A 20,165-nucleotide genomic window follows, 5' to 3' on the forward strand; every position below is an offset into this window, starting at 1 on the left:
TCGCTAACTGTGTCTAAATACATTTTGGTGCCACTCTTAATAAACGTTTAACAACAGAAAAATAGATGTGATTTGAGTTCATTCAGTCGGATAGAAAAGTGTCAGGGTTACAGTGCTTTACATTCACAAAACATTCTTTCATGTTTTGCTCTGTTTGCAGTCCTTTTACAAATTTAGCTTGGTTTACAGGAACCCTTTGAAGGCATTTCCAGACACACACATTACATTTACCCTGATTTAACCAATAGCATCAGTCCAAACACAATCTCTGCCCAGGTTTATAAAAATACTCACAGACTGAGAGCCAAGAAACACTGTTAGCAGTCTGTCACTACAGGGGTCTGTTACAGAGAATCACACATTTTCTGTATGTGTATTTCCTACTTACTGATCTTTATCAAGCACACAGAAGGAATCCAAGAACGGGAAATTTGCAGCGATACTCTCAAAATCTTCCTGAGATATGTAACCGTCGTGGTCGTGGTCATAGTTACGAAACACAGACTATACGCGCAATAAAAAAAAAGAAAAACACAAATTTAGTGAGAGTATATTAGGAAAAGAAAAAAGAATTAATGCATGCACTTTCTGAATAAACCAGACTAGCTGATGACAGCCATGTTGTTTAGAATTTGTATTTAATATCTAACATCATAGACATCATGTTGAGGAAGAGAAGTGAACTATCTTACATCCACGACCTTCCTAATATGTTTGTTGACCACAGAAGGATCTGGTTTTGTGGTGACCCCAGATGCCCAATCCAGTGGAGCAAGAGGTTTGTTGGGTGTTGTGGGTGATGTCGGCTGCAAAATGATATAATATGGTTATTGATGTTATGAAATCCCTCTGGTCTGCGTTTTATAGGTTATTATGAAAATATATCTGTGAGCAAGTAGCTTCTCAGGGTGAAAGAGCAAATATTTCAAATAAAATGAATACAAGACAGGGGATGTTTGTGCTCATATGAGCCCATGGACCAAACTTTCACCTCACCTGAGATTTAGGGTTACGGGGTTCTCTGAGCAGGGACAGCTCATAAATTTCATCCTCTGTGTAGTAAAGGTCCAAGGACAGCTTTACACAAACAGACATAAAATTACAATTCAAGCACACAAATTCATTCTTACATTCACCAACCCGATAACTGACCACAAACTAATCTCCAGTGTACAAGACAGATTCACGATGACAGATGTGTTAGCTGAACTCACAGTGAGCAGGTAGATCAGGTCCATGTTGGGCTCCACCTGAGACACGGCGCTCTGAAGCGACACCAGTTCATTAAATGTGAGATACAGCTGTTGCATCTTCACGATGTTAACTTTCCCATCCTCTACCCAGTCCGGGAAGACCACGTGCACTGCGATCAGGTCCTTCAGGTGAACGCCCAGTATAGGGATCTTAAACCCTTCGCATTCACTGAAGGCTTTGCGGTAAGCGCAGTAATTACCGTTGGATGAAACCAGCTCTGTCATTTCATTCCAGATCTGTTAATAGCAGGAAAATCGACAGTTTCTGAAATCAGTCAACTGTTACTGAAAGCAAGCTTTAGAGATTACATTTCAGACACCTCATTTCTGAATTATTAGTGTGTTTCTCATAATGTCTGAACATCTAAAATACTGTCAAAAAGAACTGTAACATGAATGCTATATATTCTCAAGGGTAGGAATAGAAGTGATTGTTTTTATTAATGTTGTGAATGAACTAAACAGCTGTTTTGCAGTGAGCGCTGCACCTTGGTGACTTCTGGGCTGAGGTGAGAATGAGTTTCCTTCAGACGGGAAATAGAACTGTGACTCAGACCTCCAACCACAGCCATTAAAGTGTTGAAGTTCTGCAGGTGGAGCAGTTTCTGAAATTTTAGAAGAAAGAAAGAAAGATAGATAAATAGTTAGATAGATTTCCATTAGTCCTCATATGATCTAGGGCTTTTCATTTGCATCATAATAACACCAAGTGGCATTCTTTCAAAAGCACATCTCTCTTTTATTACTCGAACTCCGGCAACTCGACAGCTCAACACTTAACATGTATTAGCTGACACGAATCGTGCCCAACCGGCCTTAAAACATATACTAAAAGCACAGGCTTTGTACTGAGGAGATGCCTGGGTGCTCTTTACAATATAGGCGTTTCATACACCCCCAGCGGCGTGAGAGCAGGCTCCCTTGCACTCTTTCCACAGCAAACATTAACATATCAAAGGGCCTGGAAATGTCATCTTGCTGCTTTCAGAACGCGCTGATGGAAACCGGTTTGCTAAGTGAAGGGTCTCGCATTTGCGTAATCAACGGCACGGCTAGACAATTAGACCGCGTTTCGCTTCAGCTCATAATGAGTTACCCAGAATGCACTTTGACCATTTATTTACTTGTCAGGACGCAGACCTTTCACCAGATTTCCTGTTTTTGCATTTCCTGTACTTTCATTTGCTTTTCCGTGCTTCATTTCCTTTCTTTGAACGAGTTGGAAATGTTATAATCCTTTGTGCTTTTTCTGTTAGGAAATGTGCAGACACAGGTATTGGGGTGGGCCTACCTGAGCGACGTGGATGTATTTGTTGATGACCTCGGCTCTGTGCTGAGGAGTGAGTTTGCTGAGCACCATCAGCTGAACCCACTGAGAGATCCCGTTGAACAGGGCGATGGAGCGCTCTAACGTTGGGTTATCCACCACACAGCCGTGAATCACATAGCTCTGGTAATCTGTGAACTGAAAAAACACACATCGAATTGACCATTAAAGGGTTTTCATTGAAAGTCCTGTTGCTGAGAAAACGTTTGTTACATTGTACAAACGGGCAGCTGCAGAAGGAAGTTATGCTAACTTCAAAAAACCCTAAACGTCAGCTAAGAATAACAATGCAGAGCAATGGAAAAAGGCAGCAGAACTGATAAGAGAATCAAAAGCGTTCTCATACTCTTTCTCTATCACAAACACACACGATCTTTGGTGACGCAAGCCTTGTACAGCTGTCGGCTTTCCCAGGTGAAGGAAACACTCAGTTTTTCCATTTCTACTGTGCACACTAACCGATATCCTCCTGATGGACTTGTACTCCAGGAAGGTGAGATGTTCGGCCAGCTCAATGGGTTCCAGGTGATCAAACAGAAGTGATGCTTTGCCCTTCTTCACCTGCTTCTTTCGCTGAGTCAGTTTACGCATCCAGTCATACGAAGGACTGAAAAGACAAACACGTAGGGGATGAAATGCATTTGGAGTGTGCAAAATTCTTTTCAAATCGTTTCCTGTTGGTTATTTTAGATTTAGGAAGACATGAAAAAAGACATTACAGGAATAGTTAACAAAAAATGAAAATTCTGTCAACAATTATTCACCCTCGTGTCATCCTAAACATGATTATTTCTTCTGTGGAACACAAAAGAAGATATTTTGAGAAATTTCTGTGTCCATACAATGGAAGTCAATGGGGCCCCAATGTTGTTGGGGCACCAACGTTCTTTAAAATTCTTGTGTTTTGCAAAAGAAAGAATGTCATACAGGTTTGCACAGACATGACAAGTCATCCACAATATTCATGTGATACTAACATGTAAAATATAAAGTGTCATTCAGTGTTAATGAGTGATAAAGTGCAGGTGTCTGCAGGCTCTATCTAATCACTCACACACAATCTACATCAGGGATTAGAGCTCATTAGCAACCATCTTATTCTTTTAGAAAAGGGCGAGATCTGAATTTTTAACAAGGTATTTTCATTTCAATCAAAATGGCACCTGTGCTTAAAGTCAACCAGGTTGATGGTAATGAGACAATAAATGATGGGCATGCTGTGAGCAGATACATCTGAACCTGCGTGTTTGTGAGTAAAACTCTACTTACATTGTAGAAATGTCAAGTAATTTAATGTGTTCGTCGCCACCCAGCTGAGCGGCGGCGTCTCTGAACTCTTCTGTAAGGCGGATCAAACCCATATCCAAATCGAACTCAGCAGGAAATTCAGCAATCCAGTACCTACATACAAACATGAAAAATGTTCATTATTGAGTGATATTATATTGTTGGAGCTATGTTATGTTTTTCCAAATTGGGACACTTCTGAATGTCAAATACAATCCCAGTTTACCGGAGAAGTCATTTAGTCAAGTAATCCATCAATGTAAATACATCTAGGTGTTCATTACTTTGATATATATAAATATGTTTATATTTGGGATCGATATGTACATTTTGGCCGATAACGATAACTGGTAATTCTTTAACGTTAGAAACCTTCAAACCGATATATTGGACGATATGCAATGCACCTGAAGTGGTTCAACCAGAGGAAATGATTCATCATTTATCGGCTTTAATATATAGGCCTGATTTTATTATCGGACCGATAACATTAAAAATGACAATTTATCGGCCGATACCCATATGGCCAATAATATATTGTGCATCCCTAGTTTATATGTATATTTTAAAATAATTATATTAAATATAAGTATATTAATATATATAAAGGAATGGATAAATTATGCATACAATGTAAAAAATTTTTTTTCAATTTTCATGTATTTTTTAAATGTGGAATAAAAATGTCAAATTACAGAAATAGACTGCAAATTCACAAGTTGGGTGTAAAATAACACCAAAAACATGTATTTTTTATTTTAATCATTTATAATTAAGTTATTTTCTGTTTCTTCTTCTTCTTTCAAATGCCGGAAATTTTACCGTTTTTATTACGGGTATTTTTACATGGCAAATAAACAGTTAATGTTCGATGCGGAAAGGCAACTTACTGTATGAATGTGAATCTTGAGTAAATGTTCAGACATATCAAACCATAATTACTTGTGGGAAACTGTGACCTTGAAACACAGTCTGTCTAGACCACAAATGCAAAACACTGCACACTTCTGTTTTGTACATTTGATGCTTAATAAATTCATCTTACTGGAGGTAAAATCGTACAGTTCTGTAAAGAGATGAACTGACTTCCCACTGGCCTTCCATTGACAAACAACATCACCCCAAACTGATGTTACTGTGTTAAGCTGGTTGAGATGCACAAATGACTCGAGCAACTTTTCCTGACTTGTTTACACAGTAGTTGTCTACGAAGAAATAATTTAAACAATAAAAACTACACTTCAGCTTGAAAATATACAATTGAATTACTATGATACTCTCATGGTACAAAAACAAGTCATACCATACCATAGTACTATTTAAAAAGTATGGTAAAACTAAATGTTTAACTATTTTGTATTTATTATCTGTACAGTGTATTTCTGTGATCATTTGTCTGGTGTCTATGCTCAGTGCAAACAGCTCCTCTTATCAACTCCAAATGTAAAAACTTCATGTCCTCAATTGTCTTCAGTTAAGTCTGGGGAAGGAGCTGTTTTCCTGTGGACCCCTACAACACAACAACAGCTGCAATCTAATTGGACATATCAAATAAATATCAAGGCTACATATTGAAGCAAACAAGGTTACTTCTTCCCCCAACAGGAAGCCGTTCTACAAAACAGTGACCTCCTCCATGATGTTTTTGTTTTGGTGAGTGTCACAGAGACACAGGAGAATGGAGCGGATGAAGCGCATTTATGTCAGATGCACGCCGTTTGTCTTTCTATCATTAATTATGTAGATGTTTTGGACTGCCGGCCTCACTCAGGGCACTGAGACACAAACACGTTCTGTTTTTTGCTTTTTTTGTCTTTTGAAGCACAACATCAGATGTGTGCCCAGTATGAGTCAAAGTGACATCATTCAGATAGATGGCAATAACACAAGAGTGTGTGCGTGCAACTGCGTGAATGTGCGACACCAATGACAGCAGGGGTCAAAGGTCATCAGGCATACGAGTTTTATATTTAACCTCAAATTATAACGCCGATAAATTCCTCTGACCATTTTTTCCCTATTTTGTCTTGTCAGAGACATATATGTTCCCAAAAGCGAGCACTTCTGCTAAGCATTTGTCTTTTTTTATAAATATATAAAACAACTTTATTAAGTTATTTTAAAGTTGTATCCGTATTTAATACGTTTTGCGTTTAATGTAATGAAGCTGAGTTTTCACAAAACATAACATTTCTTTGTTATACTCTTAAAAATATTTCTAAGTTCAAATTAGATTGTATAATGTTGCTTCAGACTTATGTTCTTAAAAATATCCTGATCCTGGAAGACAAACTTGTGGTTCTGGCAAAGCGACAGATCTGAGTGCCGGCAGACAGATGTGGACAGAGATGAAAGGAAAGGTGGCCTGAGGAGACGCGCCCTTTGAATAATGGATAAAAGAATCGCTGAATCATTCTTTGTCCATCCACTAAAACACAAAATGTCCACTGTGGACAAACGTCCATCTGAAGGAGCAATGCTGTCCTTGTGACATCATCACTCTGAGCGCAGGCGACAGTCACGCTGCCCTCAGAGAAAGAGAGGGAGAACAGGAGGAGAATAAGAAACAGAAAACACAAAATAATAGCCTCCTCACAACATTTTCTGCCACGGGTTGTTGCCTAGCAATGCAAGTAAACACCTTACATGGTTCAGAGCAGGAAACTCAGAGGAAATAAATGGTACGTTTACCTCGGTGAACGAGAGATATTTTCATTTACCTCATTAAGTAACAGATCTTCAGTCGTGTGCGCTGGCAGTCGTCTCCCTGACAGTCACGATACGTGATGGAGAGTCAAGGAGTATTGCTGGGGTGTTAAATGGAGTAACATGCTGTAGTATGAATGGAGTATGGCTCCATTCGCATGCACAAAAGGTTAGCTCAAGCACATTTTAAGCACAACATTGCACGTTTGTTGGATTGCTAGGACATGTGAAAACTTAAAGGGAACTGATTTACTTCCATTAAAAATGACACGGTGAACCAGACATTGTAAAAATGGAAGTGTAAGATCTGTGAAAGTGTACAACATCATTTAATTGTATACGCCTCTTGGTTCAATATTGTATATGTATATAAGTAATACAATATCAATTTTTAAATGTGATTTAAGTGTCCAAACACTTTTTGGACGACTACACACATGCTCTGATGTCTCACTCAAACACAGTCACACTGAGCTGACACAGGATATATAATCAGAAGTTTTCCAGCGAGCTCGGCAGAGGACACATACCAGCGATGCATCAGCAGAAGGGTTCGAGGAAGCTGATTGTCATGAAGCTCCCCTTCATCGTCTACAGACAGGGAGAGAAAGAGATTACAAGATAGAAAGAAGAGAGAATACAGAAGGCAAAGAAGAGAGACAAGAAAAAGACTGTGGCATCTGAACACACGATTTAAAGGAATAGTTCCCCCAAAAAGAAAATGCTTTCATTATTTATTGAGAAGTTCAGATGTTGTTTCAAACCTATTTTATAAACCTTTCTTATTTTGCCACTATAAGAATAAAAAAAAAATACTATTTGTAACGTCAATTTCTCTACATATTTCATAGAAATGTATACTTTACAATATAAGCAACTACAACTATTATTGTTAGAATTCTAATGTAAGTTAGAAAACTTAATCTTAACCAGGGGCGGTTCTAGGGTGGCTGGAGATCCGGAGCTTAGCCCATAGACATCCATATGTATGTCAGAATACACATTTCGCATCTAAAAACGTGTAGAAAACGTGAGTCCGCCGCTTTCTCGTTTTTTCAAAGCGCCGTTTCTAAGCAACCATGAGGCAAAGGATAAATGGATAGAAATAAAGACTGTGCAGCACTACATGCGCACCTCGACCGTGTTGCTCTCTATTGGAGCACTACATTTGAGTCTACATTTAAAATAGCAAACTTCCGCATGCAAAAGACGCGAAATGTAAACGGCTCTCAAGTTATTCATACAGGGCATGGTATAATGAAAACATTTGGGGCTTTACTGAAAACTTTCGGGGCTTCAGCCCCCTTAGCACACCCCTAGCGCTGCCCCAGATCTTATCGTAAACTAGAAATCTAGAAATCTTTATCTAATGACATTTTCAATTGTTTTAAAAGATTCTATTAATGACTCACATGTCACATGATTTAACATCACTACATACAGATTTTTTTTATAATATTCTATAGATTTTTTTATAGGAATGTACAGTATAAATATATTCATCTTAGAAATGTAATGACATTTTCGTTCCTTTTTAAGATTTTATTAATGCCTAAAAAAGTACATACAGTTCCTTAAAATGTTATGCTTTAAAGGACTGTAGAGAGTCTGAGGAGATCACTATCAGCAGCAAATTGCAATGAATGCTAATGATCAATAACAATGTGAACAAATGCACAGATCTCTCAAAAAAGTCTGACCTTTAGTGAGAATCAGCAGTACCTTTCACTCCTCATACTACAGAAAACATCACAGCCACTAATTAGTATCTTACCAAAGAAAATCGATCAAATAAATCTTCTCCTTCTCTACTAATCACTTACCAAATGCTTGAATACAGGCCTCCAGCAGCAGCTCCAGGGAAGCAGCTTTCCCCAGCGTAAACGACCCCATGACCTCCAGTCCAACCTGACCTCACTGAGACATCCAGCTCACTGCCATCCGGCACTCCACACCTCTTCTCGACGTCTCTCGTCCAAATGTTCTCAGTGTACTACGCAGGAGAACTGGTTTCTCTGTGAAAAACAAACCACAGTCAATAATGAACTGTGCCATAAAGCCATGCAAATGATCTGTATCGATATAGCAAGCATACATATAATGAATGAACTATTGTTTGTTTAGTTCCTCTGAGAATTCCCTATGACAGTTATCAAAATTTCATCTCTCTCGCAGGAACTCCGTTTGCATGATTTTACATCGCAGATCACGATCCACGCAGATGGCATGACATCATTCTGGCTGGACGTACAGTACACTACCTGATTAGAGCTTAGATAACACATTAATCATTATCAACTGTGCTTGTTCACATTTGAAGTGTAACTAGATTTTGCTTCTATTGTCGAGTTGTTTTATTTTGGTCTTGATGTTGTGCTGTACACATAACTCTTCCGGATGATGTGTGTTTTTTCCTGTATGCTTTATCCATGCAATCAAAATGGGTAGGGTAGTCTGTGTAATTTTAGATTTAGGTTCATTTGTAAACATAATGGTGTCTTCTGGTATGTGCTGGATTCTACTGGTAGGATGTTATCTGGCAGAAGGGAACCAATAGAACACCATGAAATCCTATTAGAATAATGCCCAATTTTGTAATGGTTTAAATGGAATTTTTGTGATGGTTACCAATTAACCCTGAAAATACAAACACTGCAAATCAACTCCAGTCATAACACCATAAACAAGCCAAAGATATGTTTGGACTTCACAGAGGTTAACCGGTTGTTGTGGTGGGTGAAGGGGTCAGGTTAATCTCAAGAGACATCCAGGCTGCATTCTGATGTGTGATGTTAAACAGACCCACATGAGCGAGATACATGTGCAAGTGAAGCACCTGCTGTACTGTCAATAACTTTCTTCGAAATTCATTGCCGTTGCCTTGGAGACAGCCTTTTGTGATGTCATCGATAACCCCTTGACCTGAGGGGGTGAAGGAAGTTCAAATTACTTCAGAAGAATCTACACCAAGGATGTGTCTCTGACGCAATCTCGGTGTGGAAAATGCAAAATAACGCCAAAAACCATCAATCGCCAGCCACTGATGAAAAAAATCTAATGAATTTTGATACAACAACAATGCTTTGATATATCCTCCGGATCCACATGAAATGCATTTTAAAGTACACCTGAACAAAAGAGCTCCCTGCCCGGAGAGATGAAGCGACCAGCGCTGTGGTTATAAATATCTCTGTCTAATTTTCACCCATCTCATCTGTGAGAACTGACGGCAGGAACCTGTCCTGACTCGCCTCATCTGACCCACATACACAAAACATCACTTACACAACTATCACATAACGCCAAACATACAAAGAGGTATTCATCAATTTATTTCACTTGTGATAAATATGAGTTTTTACAGGTTTACCATTAAATGTAAGATCTTTTGTTTAAGCTCTTAAAATTTCAGTTAACAAATTTTGATGGTTGCACATCACGCTCACACAATTCTCACAAAACATCTCTCTGTTCCTGTAAACACATTCAGAACATGTTCTCATCATTTCCTTTTAACACTTTAGCTCATTTGAAACGTTTTACACATAAGGAAATAAAAGGGACTTTCTCACTCATGAGAGAAAAACTCTTCTATAAAAGCTCTGTTATAGGTTGCAAACGGCAGGCACCGTGTTGAAATTATTCATACATTTACTTCATGAAAAATATGAATAAAACCTTAATGCACCTTTAAGCTGAATAAATATTTAACTTCTTTCTGAGCTCTTTGTGACATTTGTGTGAATTCTTTTAAAATAGACACAGACATTGATAAGCTTGTGGTTATAGCAAAGAACTGCTAGCTGCAACATATCGGCTGATAGCTGGCTTAAATAATCACATAATGTGAGGCTATTAAAGTTCCAACAGTGCAAGATGGTCTAAACTTCTTTAATGACAAAAAACATCCCACAAACGCTACTTAACATCATAAATGCAGAAGTGTTGAAGAGCAAATCAGAGCAAAACAGAAAGCGTGGGAATTACTCATTGAGAAATTGCAAGGACTCATAACTTGAATGTGATGAATATGATGACCTCAACAGCGTACAAAGCAAATTCAATCAAAGACACTTTCCAGAGATATCAATTTAAAGAACCAAACACACATTTGCCCGATTTACTTACCCCAAATTCTTCACATTAACAGGAGACACAGTGAATCTGAAGTGTAAAGTGCAACTCCCTCTATCTGTTGTGGTTCATGAGGAATGGAGAACTCCTCCAGCAGCACAGAATGTGATCAGCTGACTGACACCATCCCACTGTCCTCCACGCCAGTTTGTAAACACCAACGCACATCAGACGGCCATATGACGGAGCATGACGGCCAATCAGAGTGACAGAAGGGCTCAGAACAGGAACGTCACAGAGAGTCAGATAAATACGAATGAGAGAGAAAGAGCAAGGAAGAGAAAACAAGAAAGAGAGAGGAAGAGGGTTGGTTGCGTTTGTTTGGAGACATACAACTGTATTTTACTTTCAGGCATACGTGCCCTGTGTACTAGACTGAGAATTTAGCTCGAGTACACATTTAGGCATCATCACATGATCAAGAGAGCAGCTGTGCTGATATTTAGTACACCAACACAATTCTAACAAACAAACAAGTAATAGGCAATAAAAGCATCTGATGTGAAGCGAGAAGGAGGACAGAATGTCTGGGGTACATGCAGCAGATGTGTCTGCCTCAGGCAGCAAAAATCAAACATCTGCTCTTTACATCTGTGTGTGTGTTTCTGTAGCCAGATAAAGGTGTTTTTGATGAACTGGTCTCTAGCTGTTGCAAACCCCCACCAACCCACAAGAGAGGTCACACATATTAACACCTCGATATGACTTATGACAACCTCTCTGCAGGTGCAATTGGACTTACAAACAACAAAAAATCTATTTTTATTTTATATTTGGCTCTTTTGCCAATTTCTATTTAAAAGCAAGAAATGACGAACCGGAACACATGCTCCTCTTATGACAACTCAACAGCTCTCCTAAATTGAATGAATTATAAGCTTCCTAATTCATGTAGAGAAATGGACCAAAATGTGCACCTTATTATTTTAATGACATTTTTAACCATCTCAAAAAATGAAATCACCTTTACTTATTTTAACTGAAGGATTTTTCATCTTGATAAAAAATGTATAAAACAACACTTTATTTCTACATTTACTCAGTCCCATGCAAAGCACGAGAGCTGAAAATCTTCAGTAATGTTACATCAAGTCGATTGCTATAACTAAGCTGTTGTAACTTTGATTTTAGTGCTGTCGAATCGATTAATCGATTCCAAAACAAATGTTTGTGTTTACATATTTTTTTGTCGTGGTGTGTGTATTTTTATGTATATACTGTATGTGTATGGATGTGTATACATAGATGGTTTCATTGGGTGCATGCGCTGGCCCGAAGTTAACTTCCGGTCTGCGTTTGGTAATAATATCATTTATTTTAGATTGAAATTATACTAATATTACTTCATATTAATATTTTATTGTATATTAATTGTATTAAATTAAATTAAATTGAAACTACTCAACAGTTTTTGACTCTTTGCAGATGTCTACCGGAAGTTAAGTTTGGGCCACATAACGTTTGTTTATGTTGATGCTGCTGAAACCATCTAACAAATATTTACATAAATATATATACTGTATATTTTTTTATATATCAACAACAACATCATTTACATTATGTATAAATGTAAATATATATTAATCATATTTCATAAATATATACACGTACGCATGTTTGTATATTTATACATATAATGTCACACACACATAAAGACAAACATTTATTAAGATTAATCGAGATTTGACAGCACTGTTTGATTCACAAAAGTTACTTCACAAAACACATTTTTTAATTAAAGTATAGTTCTTTACACTTACAAACGCAAATAGTTCATTTTTGAGAGTATGACTGGCAAGATTAGAACTACCCAACGTCTATTAACCAGTCCATCAGAAAGTAATCTTCATCACCTCATTTCACTGCTTTATGATGTTCTCCAAATCCCCGCTGCTAATACAGACAAGATAGAACGTGACACACTCACATGCGCACCCACAAAAACGTTAAAGCTCTCATGCGGACAAACACACACACGCACCCATCTCGCACAAATGAGCCATTCACTCAACGCCAGAGACCTGCAATCAGCAAATGAGTTACCTCTCCGCAACCTCATTATCAGACAGTCATCTTCAGCCCACATAGACAACAGACGATTATCTCTGACAGTCTCTCTGTAAAGCCTGATTTACTACAGATGAACCCAGCAAACCAAAAACACAACATGACCAGAACTTCCAAATCAAATTAGTGCACTCCAGCCTGAGAGTCTGCTGGTTGACTTGTGCACTTTTGAGATATATTTCTCTTTAAGACAAAATGTCTTTTTTTCTACAGATGAAGTATTGAATATAGAGTATAACTTAAAATAAACCTAGTCTATCATCATTTATTTACCCTTGTATCTTTCAGAACCTGCATGACTTTGTTTTCTACATGTGGAGAACAAAAGGAATTATTTACAGCAGAATGTCCAATCTGTTCTTTCCTCAAACAAAGGTTTTCAAGTCGAGATGAATCATTTGAATAAGTAAATTATGACAAAGCTGTTGTCTGACTTTAAGACTTTGAATATATGCTGTATAGATGACCTTTATGATGCTTTATGACAGACTACTTTAATAAAGCTTACCTCATGACTTTCATTAGGTGGAAGAAAGCAAGTTAGATATTCTGATATTTTGGTGTTTCATGAAAGAAATCATAGAGGTTTGGACAGACGCGAGGGTAAATAAATGATGAACGATTATTTTTTAGTTACTGTCTCTTTAAGAGTATCTGTCTCAAATGGGGCTGTGAACATCCTGCCACACACTGCAAAGTGACCAAGCAGGAGCTAGAGTTTGTTTGAAATTGCCATGATAGGCCTATAGAAAAAGCTCAAAACAACGTAATCAACCAGAGGAACAAGATGTGGATAATTCATAAAACAGTACCTGTCACTTGTTCCTCACTCTGACATGAAACTTCCTCAGCCATCTCAAACTGAGAGCCACGTTGATGCTAACTTTCTATTACAGTAACTTTGACAGTTACGCGACTGGTCGGTAGTTTGTTTCAACATTAAAGACTGGGATCTGAAGCAAAAATGTGTCCTGTTGAGAACCTGGGCAAGGACAGCTAATTCATGACACCTTTGAAAAGTGTTAAAACACAGTTGGATGCATCTAATACAGAAACTGCTTTTCCTCACAATCAGAAATCTAGCTGAGATGTACAAAAGGAAGGGTTCTGCCACTGGTTTTATAGCTTTTGGCTATTGCAAGATACAACAAAAGGGCTTTTGAACACAGTTCAAACACAGTTCTTTGAATTTCATTTAAAGGAACAGTTCACCCAAAAATGAATATCTTCGTATGAAAAAAAGTTTTAAAAAATTCAACCGCACCACCTCATGTGTTCCACAAAATCAAGCCGTAGAGCTTTGGAATGGCATGATGACAAAATGTCAAGTTTTTGAGTGTACTATTTTGGCCCGACGAAAGAATGGATTATAATGAACACTTAGTAACTTAAATCTTAGTAACACCACGCATGCAGAGAAAGAAAAGAGACGTAAATCATTTGCGTATTAATGAGAGTGAGAGAGAATATCACAGAGCTTTGGCCTCTTTGAACATTGCTAAATTCTGTGAGAGGACCTGTGAACACCATGTGGCTCTAGTGAATGTGAGAAATCTCTCTCTCTCTCCCACAGTTCACTGATGCAGATGGAGGGATTGTTTGTCTAAATGGTGAGTGGACTTCCTTCTATTCTGGCCTTTTCCTGTCTGTGTAGCAGGCGTCCCTGTGCCAGTCTAAAAATACTCCCAAACACACCGTAAACTGAAGCCCAGCACGCAGGAACCACGTCACAATACACTCAGGGGTGTGTATGTGTGTGGGGGGGACTGGGGGGACCACCAATCTGTCCTTTTGTGTGTGTGAAAGATGGTGTGAGAGAAAGAAAATGATCATTAGTGACAGACAATGGTCAAGGAGAATGTTATCCTTGTATCACTACTATCTAGTGTTGCCAAATCCTGCAAGGACAAACAAGCAATCTGGTTTAAAAAAACAAGCCAACAAAAAGCAACTTGCCTCAAAAAAAGAGATATGTGACCCTGGACAACAAAACCAGTCTTAAGTAGCACGGGAACATTTTTAGTAATCGGCAAAAATACATGGTATGGGTAAAAATTTACGATTTTTCTTTTTGCCAAAAATCATTAGGATATTAAGTAAAGATCATGTTCCATGAAGATATTTTATAAATTTACTACTGTATATGTATAAAAACTTAATTTTTGTGAGTGGATGGCCTGCAATATTTTGATTTTTTTGCACCCGCAGATTCCAGCTTTGTAAATAGTTGTTGTTCCGCGAGATAGTGTCCTATCCTAACAAACCATATATCAATAGAAAGCTTATTTCTTCAGCTTTAAGATGATGTAAAAATCTCAATTTTGAAAAATTGACCCTTAAGACTGGTTTTGTCGTCCTGGGTCACATATGGTTTGTGTTAAAAGGAGGATTGCTTAATTTCTTTCATTTCATTTATTAAAGCATAAACTTGCATGATGATTAAAGCACTAAATCTGTTAAGCAAGCACAAATCACCTTTCTCCTGTATGTGAGAAAAGGACGAGAGAGTGCATTCGCGCATATTTGAGGGCATCAAAATGGGCGGAAAAGAGAAACAGACTACAGTGGTTAATAATGACGTTATGTAGAGTGCCGTTTGAACAGCAGGTGGGAGGACTTGACAGCTTCGATTAGTGGTTTGTCACACTTCATTGTGCAACAAATGCAAAGCACTAACATGCCCAAAAGCCTACTGTATTCTGCCAATATACCCGGACAAACCAAAACCCACAACCTTCCATATTTATGTGCAACATCATAAGAAATAAACCCAATGTTGTTTATTTTCAGTGGACCTGGCAACCGTGTTACTGCGCTGTTTCTCTGTTTTCCGCACTCTTTATCTCAGCGGTGCGAGTCAAATAAAGACAGGCTTTTTTTTCCAGTCAGTGGCATTTCAACAGGATGTCATAGACACCGTGGATCTGCATCACGTCATTTCCGCCTCCCCGAACATAATCAAACCCCAGTAACTACGGCTTCAATAAACAGCCTGACCTTGATCTCATCTCATTGAGAGCTGCACAACAATTGCAAATACATCAAACTCTCAGCCTGAACAACAGCGGGGGACATTAACTCCGTGCATAAAACAATGGACGAGCCCAGTTCTCAACTCTCTTTGTTTTAAAGGGCCTCATTTTAGCCAAGTGGATGATATTTTTAACGGTCGTGACCACATCATGCAAAAATTCAAAGCTTTTTTCCTGGATCAAGCTTCCATTCTTTGAGGGGATGAGCCCTTCAAGTTACCATGGTGAGGCGAATTTATTCTGAGACAATAGGACTTACCACCCAGCAGGCTGTTATTTAATTCCCGATATTTACGGGCAGGAATTACTCACAGTTAACCGATCACCCACCCTTCAACCCCCTTTTGGCCCTCAGTTATTATGCCCCCTCCATAAATGCTTAGATTTTCTCATCCCCTGGCTCGATTCAAAGTCTATTTTAGTTTGTCTGAGCGAGGTATGAGCTCTATCTTTTTGTGGCTTATGTATTACGGTTTCAGAACGGAAGAGCTTTGCACAAGTTATGGCTTGGTTACTCTCGACATGCAACAACTGAATTTAACTCCAAGTTTCAGGTGAGTCAACAGTCACCTGGTTTGAAGAACTACTGAATGATCTGAGCTCTTTCCCTCAAAACTAAAAGACTGTGAGACACATTAAATACAGCCAGTATTAAACCCAGGACTAGGTTAGGTTTATTGGAAAGGGAATGAGACAGTGGTCAAGAAACTGGGAATGAGATTTTATGCCCTTCCTTAAGTGATGAACAAAAAAGTACAGTCAGATAGTAAACAGGATGACAAATTCATGTAATATTTATATGGTACTCGTAACTACTTTACAGTAATATTCATATTGTTTATGGACAGTAGCATGAAACATGGCAACACCGAAGGACCCTTATCTGTGAGTTTCTAAGTGTGTATGTGCTTTGTGTGTGTGTCACTAGCAGCTGCTTTTATATCCTCCTTCCTGTTCTTTCAAAAGGGATACAGACCATCATGTTTCGTCTTCTCGAATCTAAAAAAGAACCAGCTAAACAAAAACAATGAGCACATATCCTGCTTCGCCAACACAGTTTGTGTATAAATTAGACGTAATGTGGCCGTCTAGCAGGGGTTTGTGCCACATAAAAATGTGTGCTATTTTTTGGAACGATGATCCTGAATTCTCTTTAACAAACATTTCCAGACACATTCTTCAAAATTCCTTGAAAAGTGATTAAACACCTGTTCAAGGTCAGAAAGTTTCGCTCTACAGTCATATTTTATCACAACACATACAAAACAAATCATTCTTATCAAACGTGAAACTAGAGTAACATCGAGCAGTTTTACATTCTGTGTAGCTTTGTAATATACAAGTACAGCTGTTATAAACATTTCAAAAGCTTGCATGATGCCGTGTGACATTTTGTGACACTCACAACATCACCGACTGCGTACGTGCGCCTGAGTGACTTTGTGCATGCAGAATGTAAGGAAATGTTACAGGTGCACTTTACATAAATAAACCATCATATTACACGCTTATGACACAAGCAGTAGCATTTGACTGAGCTGAGGACAGTGCTGATATTGCTCATTACCGAGCAGGTGAGAGGAGCCACTGATCCGGATTCAGATATGAAGTGGTTTCTACTGTATGAGATCAGCAGGGAAGGAGAAGCTTTTGATAGGAGCTGAGTGCTTTTTGGTGCATCTCATTCACATCATGTGCGCCTGCTTTCAGGAGGCGAAGGATGTCAAAAGCAAGAGATCTTTAAAGAGGAAGGAAAAAGGGAGAGCAATCTTTCTTTCATGAATAAAGAATTATTCTTGTTATTTTTAAAATAGAAACTGCACCATCTATAATGACTGCTATCATTGAGGACCAGATCAAAGGACCACGGGACCCTGGGGCACAAATGTCACAAGAACCCCCAACCCGCCCGGTGACGTAATGCAGCACAATACGACGTTCACTGTAAACGCACAACTCCGTCTGGACTGAATCATGTCAAATGTAAGAGGAAACTTTTTGTTAGACATTAAATGTTTTTTTTTACTCAAGCGTTAGCCCTTATGCAGGATGAAGTATTAGGGCCCCTGAGAGTCTGGGACATCTGTCCCACATAGCCCTTTGGTAATCATGCTGTGTTACCAAATTTTTCATCGCAAAACAGATGCATCCGAGCCAGAGTAAGGTCACCGAATGCACTTATTGATCATGTCATAGCAATGTAAAAATGTATAAATATACAGTACTTTAGTAAATCTAGAGTTAGTCACACTGATACAAACAGGAGAATGACATGCAAGCTCAACCACACACAACTATGGACACATAACTCTATAAATAGCACGCCAGTTTACTGGAAACAGGAGCTATGGCACGGCGCAACCGTTCTGCAAATAACATTGATAACAGGAGAGACATACAGAATAGAGACAGATGTGGTCAAACTGAGAGCCATAGAAAAAAGACTGTAATTGAGGATGAGTGACAATGAGTACAGACACCTTGCTGCACTTGCTGCTCAGTAAGTAAACCTCTGTGAATCTGTGCGTGTGTAAAAGTTAAATATTACTGACTCCTGACATGCTCCACAGACTTTCAGCACACAGAACAGAGAGGGTTAGACTAGTCCGCTGTTTTATTTGGTCTCTGTTGCTTCATGCAAATGATCTATTGTACAATTTATAATATTACGCTCTTCATTCAAATAGGAATGTTATTTTACAACATTAAGCAAAATGATTGTACAGTAGTTGTTTTACCCAGCAAGCATTTCACATTTAGTGTGTGTTTGCGTGTCTGTGGTTAATTCCTGCACAGGAAAACACATCAGAGCTCTTTACAGTTGCACATCAACTCTATCGTCAACTCTGACTCCTGACGGCCATCGATTAATACCGGGATGTATTTAAACTAACAAAATGAGCAAAGAATAATGAAGCATGAGAAAATGTTTCATCCACCAGCGTAAAATATCTTCAGACATAAAAAACAGAACTGTCAATAAATCCAGATTCTCGTGGGAGTCAAATTCACTTTACTGATTTAATTTTACGCTGTGTGGTCGAGATATATGGAGATAAACCAAAAGAGACGGAGAGCGTGGGTTTGAAAGAAAGAGTCAGTGTGTGTGTACATGTGTGAGGGTGAAAATCAGAGAACACAGATGTCCTTGGGCCATGGGCGTTTCTGAGACTTATGAACAAGAGTTTAAACTAAACTACAGCTTCAGTTCTCTTATACAATTATATGCAATATAATTGCATAACTTATACAACTTATGCAACATGGACTAAAACCAGCAGTATGTCAACGGTATGTCTCTCTTTCTCGCATATACACACAAAGACCTTTGAAGCTATATTAATGAGTTCATGTCAAACAATGGTTTTCATACTGAGCACATGATATTTACTACACCCTACGCCTGAACCTAACCTTCACGCCAACCGGTTGACATTATTAGATTGAAGAAAATGACAAAGGGGAAGACCAAGTTTCGGACATAATTTTTATGACACAAAATGTGGCTTGCACAATTATTCCACACACACTTTATTTGCACTACATGATAACTAACACAGATGATAACTCAACACATCATCTTGACGATTCAATATCTGTTTCACAAACATAACATGACAGTGACACAGGACAAGAAAACATAATGCACCGCAAGAAACAAAGTTTGTGACCTCAAAACTCCTTAGTTGAATTGAAAGCCTGCTTGACCGAAGAGTGTGTAATGACAGTCTGTACTTTTCAGATAATCACAGAAACATCTGAGCATGTAAACGCCACATTCAAAGGACACTCATGTCAAAATCTGTTACAGTTTATCATCAGTTCATGTATTACCACAGAACCGCTGTCAGGGTATCTAAACCAAAATGGCTCTTGGGTACTAAGGTATTAAACTGTTAGACAGTTTGTGATATGTGATCAGTGCAAAGGAATGAAATCTTACCTGGCCGTGCAGATCTGTGAAGCTCTTTTGACTCAGCATATGAATCATGCAATGTAGTTCTTTGCAAGTTACTGCCTCCCTCTGAAGAAGAAAGCACACAGTATGTAGACACTGTCAAACGCTGCACACACACTAGTTAGTGACATCAAAGCACAATCAACAGTGTGGTGTGCAAGGCAGGAGCATGTGATATTGACCACACATGCACACACAAATGCACGCTGACTCTCCTCCCCTCTGCTTCTCTGGCGCTGCCCCTGCACTTCATAACACTTTCATTTAGTCCCGCCCCTCATTTCCCTTTCTCTATCTTCCCTGCATCAATCATTCTGTACCCCACCTCTCTCTCCCTCTCTCTCTCTCTCTCTCTCTCTCTCTCTCTCTCTCTCTCACACTCACACACACACACCCACACC

General features: G+C 38.6%; 1 protein-coding gene across 3 annotated transcripts in view; it reads right to left on the minus strand.

The window, feature by feature from the left end:
* The window catches only part of rasgrp3 (RAS guanyl releasing protein 3 (calcium and DAG-regulated)), a 28,421-nt gene extending 8,420 nt beyond the window's left edge, over window positions 1-20,001 (minus strand). Inside the window, exons 1-14 of one of the 3 annotated variants that reach the window (XM_057344482.1) lie at window positions 19,750-19,830; window positions 10,702-10,838; window positions 9,410-9,495; window positions 8,397-8,588; window positions 7,062-7,164; window positions 6,588-6,650; window positions 3,850-3,981; window positions 3,040-3,187; window positions 2,545-2,718; window positions 1,742-1,858; window positions 1,215-1,490; window positions 997-1,077; window positions 693-806; window positions 389-504 (exon numbers count right to left, since the gene is read on the minus strand). In XM_057344482.1, coding sequence (XP_057200465.1) covers window positions 389-504; window positions 693-806; window positions 997-1,077; window positions 1,215-1,490; window positions 1,742-1,858; window positions 2,545-2,718; window positions 3,040-3,187; window positions 3,850-3,981; window positions 6,588-6,650; window positions 7,062-7,164; window positions 8,397-8,466 — 1,394 coding nt within the window. In that variant the 5' untranslated portion in view covers window positions 8,467-8,588; window positions 9,410-9,495; window positions 10,702-10,838; window positions 19,750-19,830. Of the gene's footprint in view, window positions 1-388; window positions 505-692; window positions 807-996; window positions 1,078-1,214; window positions 1,491-1,741; window positions 1,859-2,544; window positions 2,719-3,039; window positions 3,188-3,849; window positions 3,982-6,587; window positions 6,651-7,061; window positions 7,165-8,396; window positions 8,589-9,409; window positions 9,496-10,701; window positions 10,839-19,749 lie in introns of those variants that run through there. The other 2 variants (XM_057344480.1, XM_057344481.1) reach the window with 2 other exon arrangements.
* Window positions 20,002-20,165: the final 164 nt, after the last annotated feature.

The sequence above is a fragment of the Triplophysa rosa genome, linkage group LG10, assembly GCF_024868665.1.
Source record: "Triplophysa rosa linkage group LG10, Trosa_1v2, whole genome shotgun sequence".
NCBI classification, from domain to species: Eukaryota; Metazoa; Chordata; class Actinopteri; order Cypriniformes; family Nemacheilidae; genus Triplophysa; species Triplophysa rosa.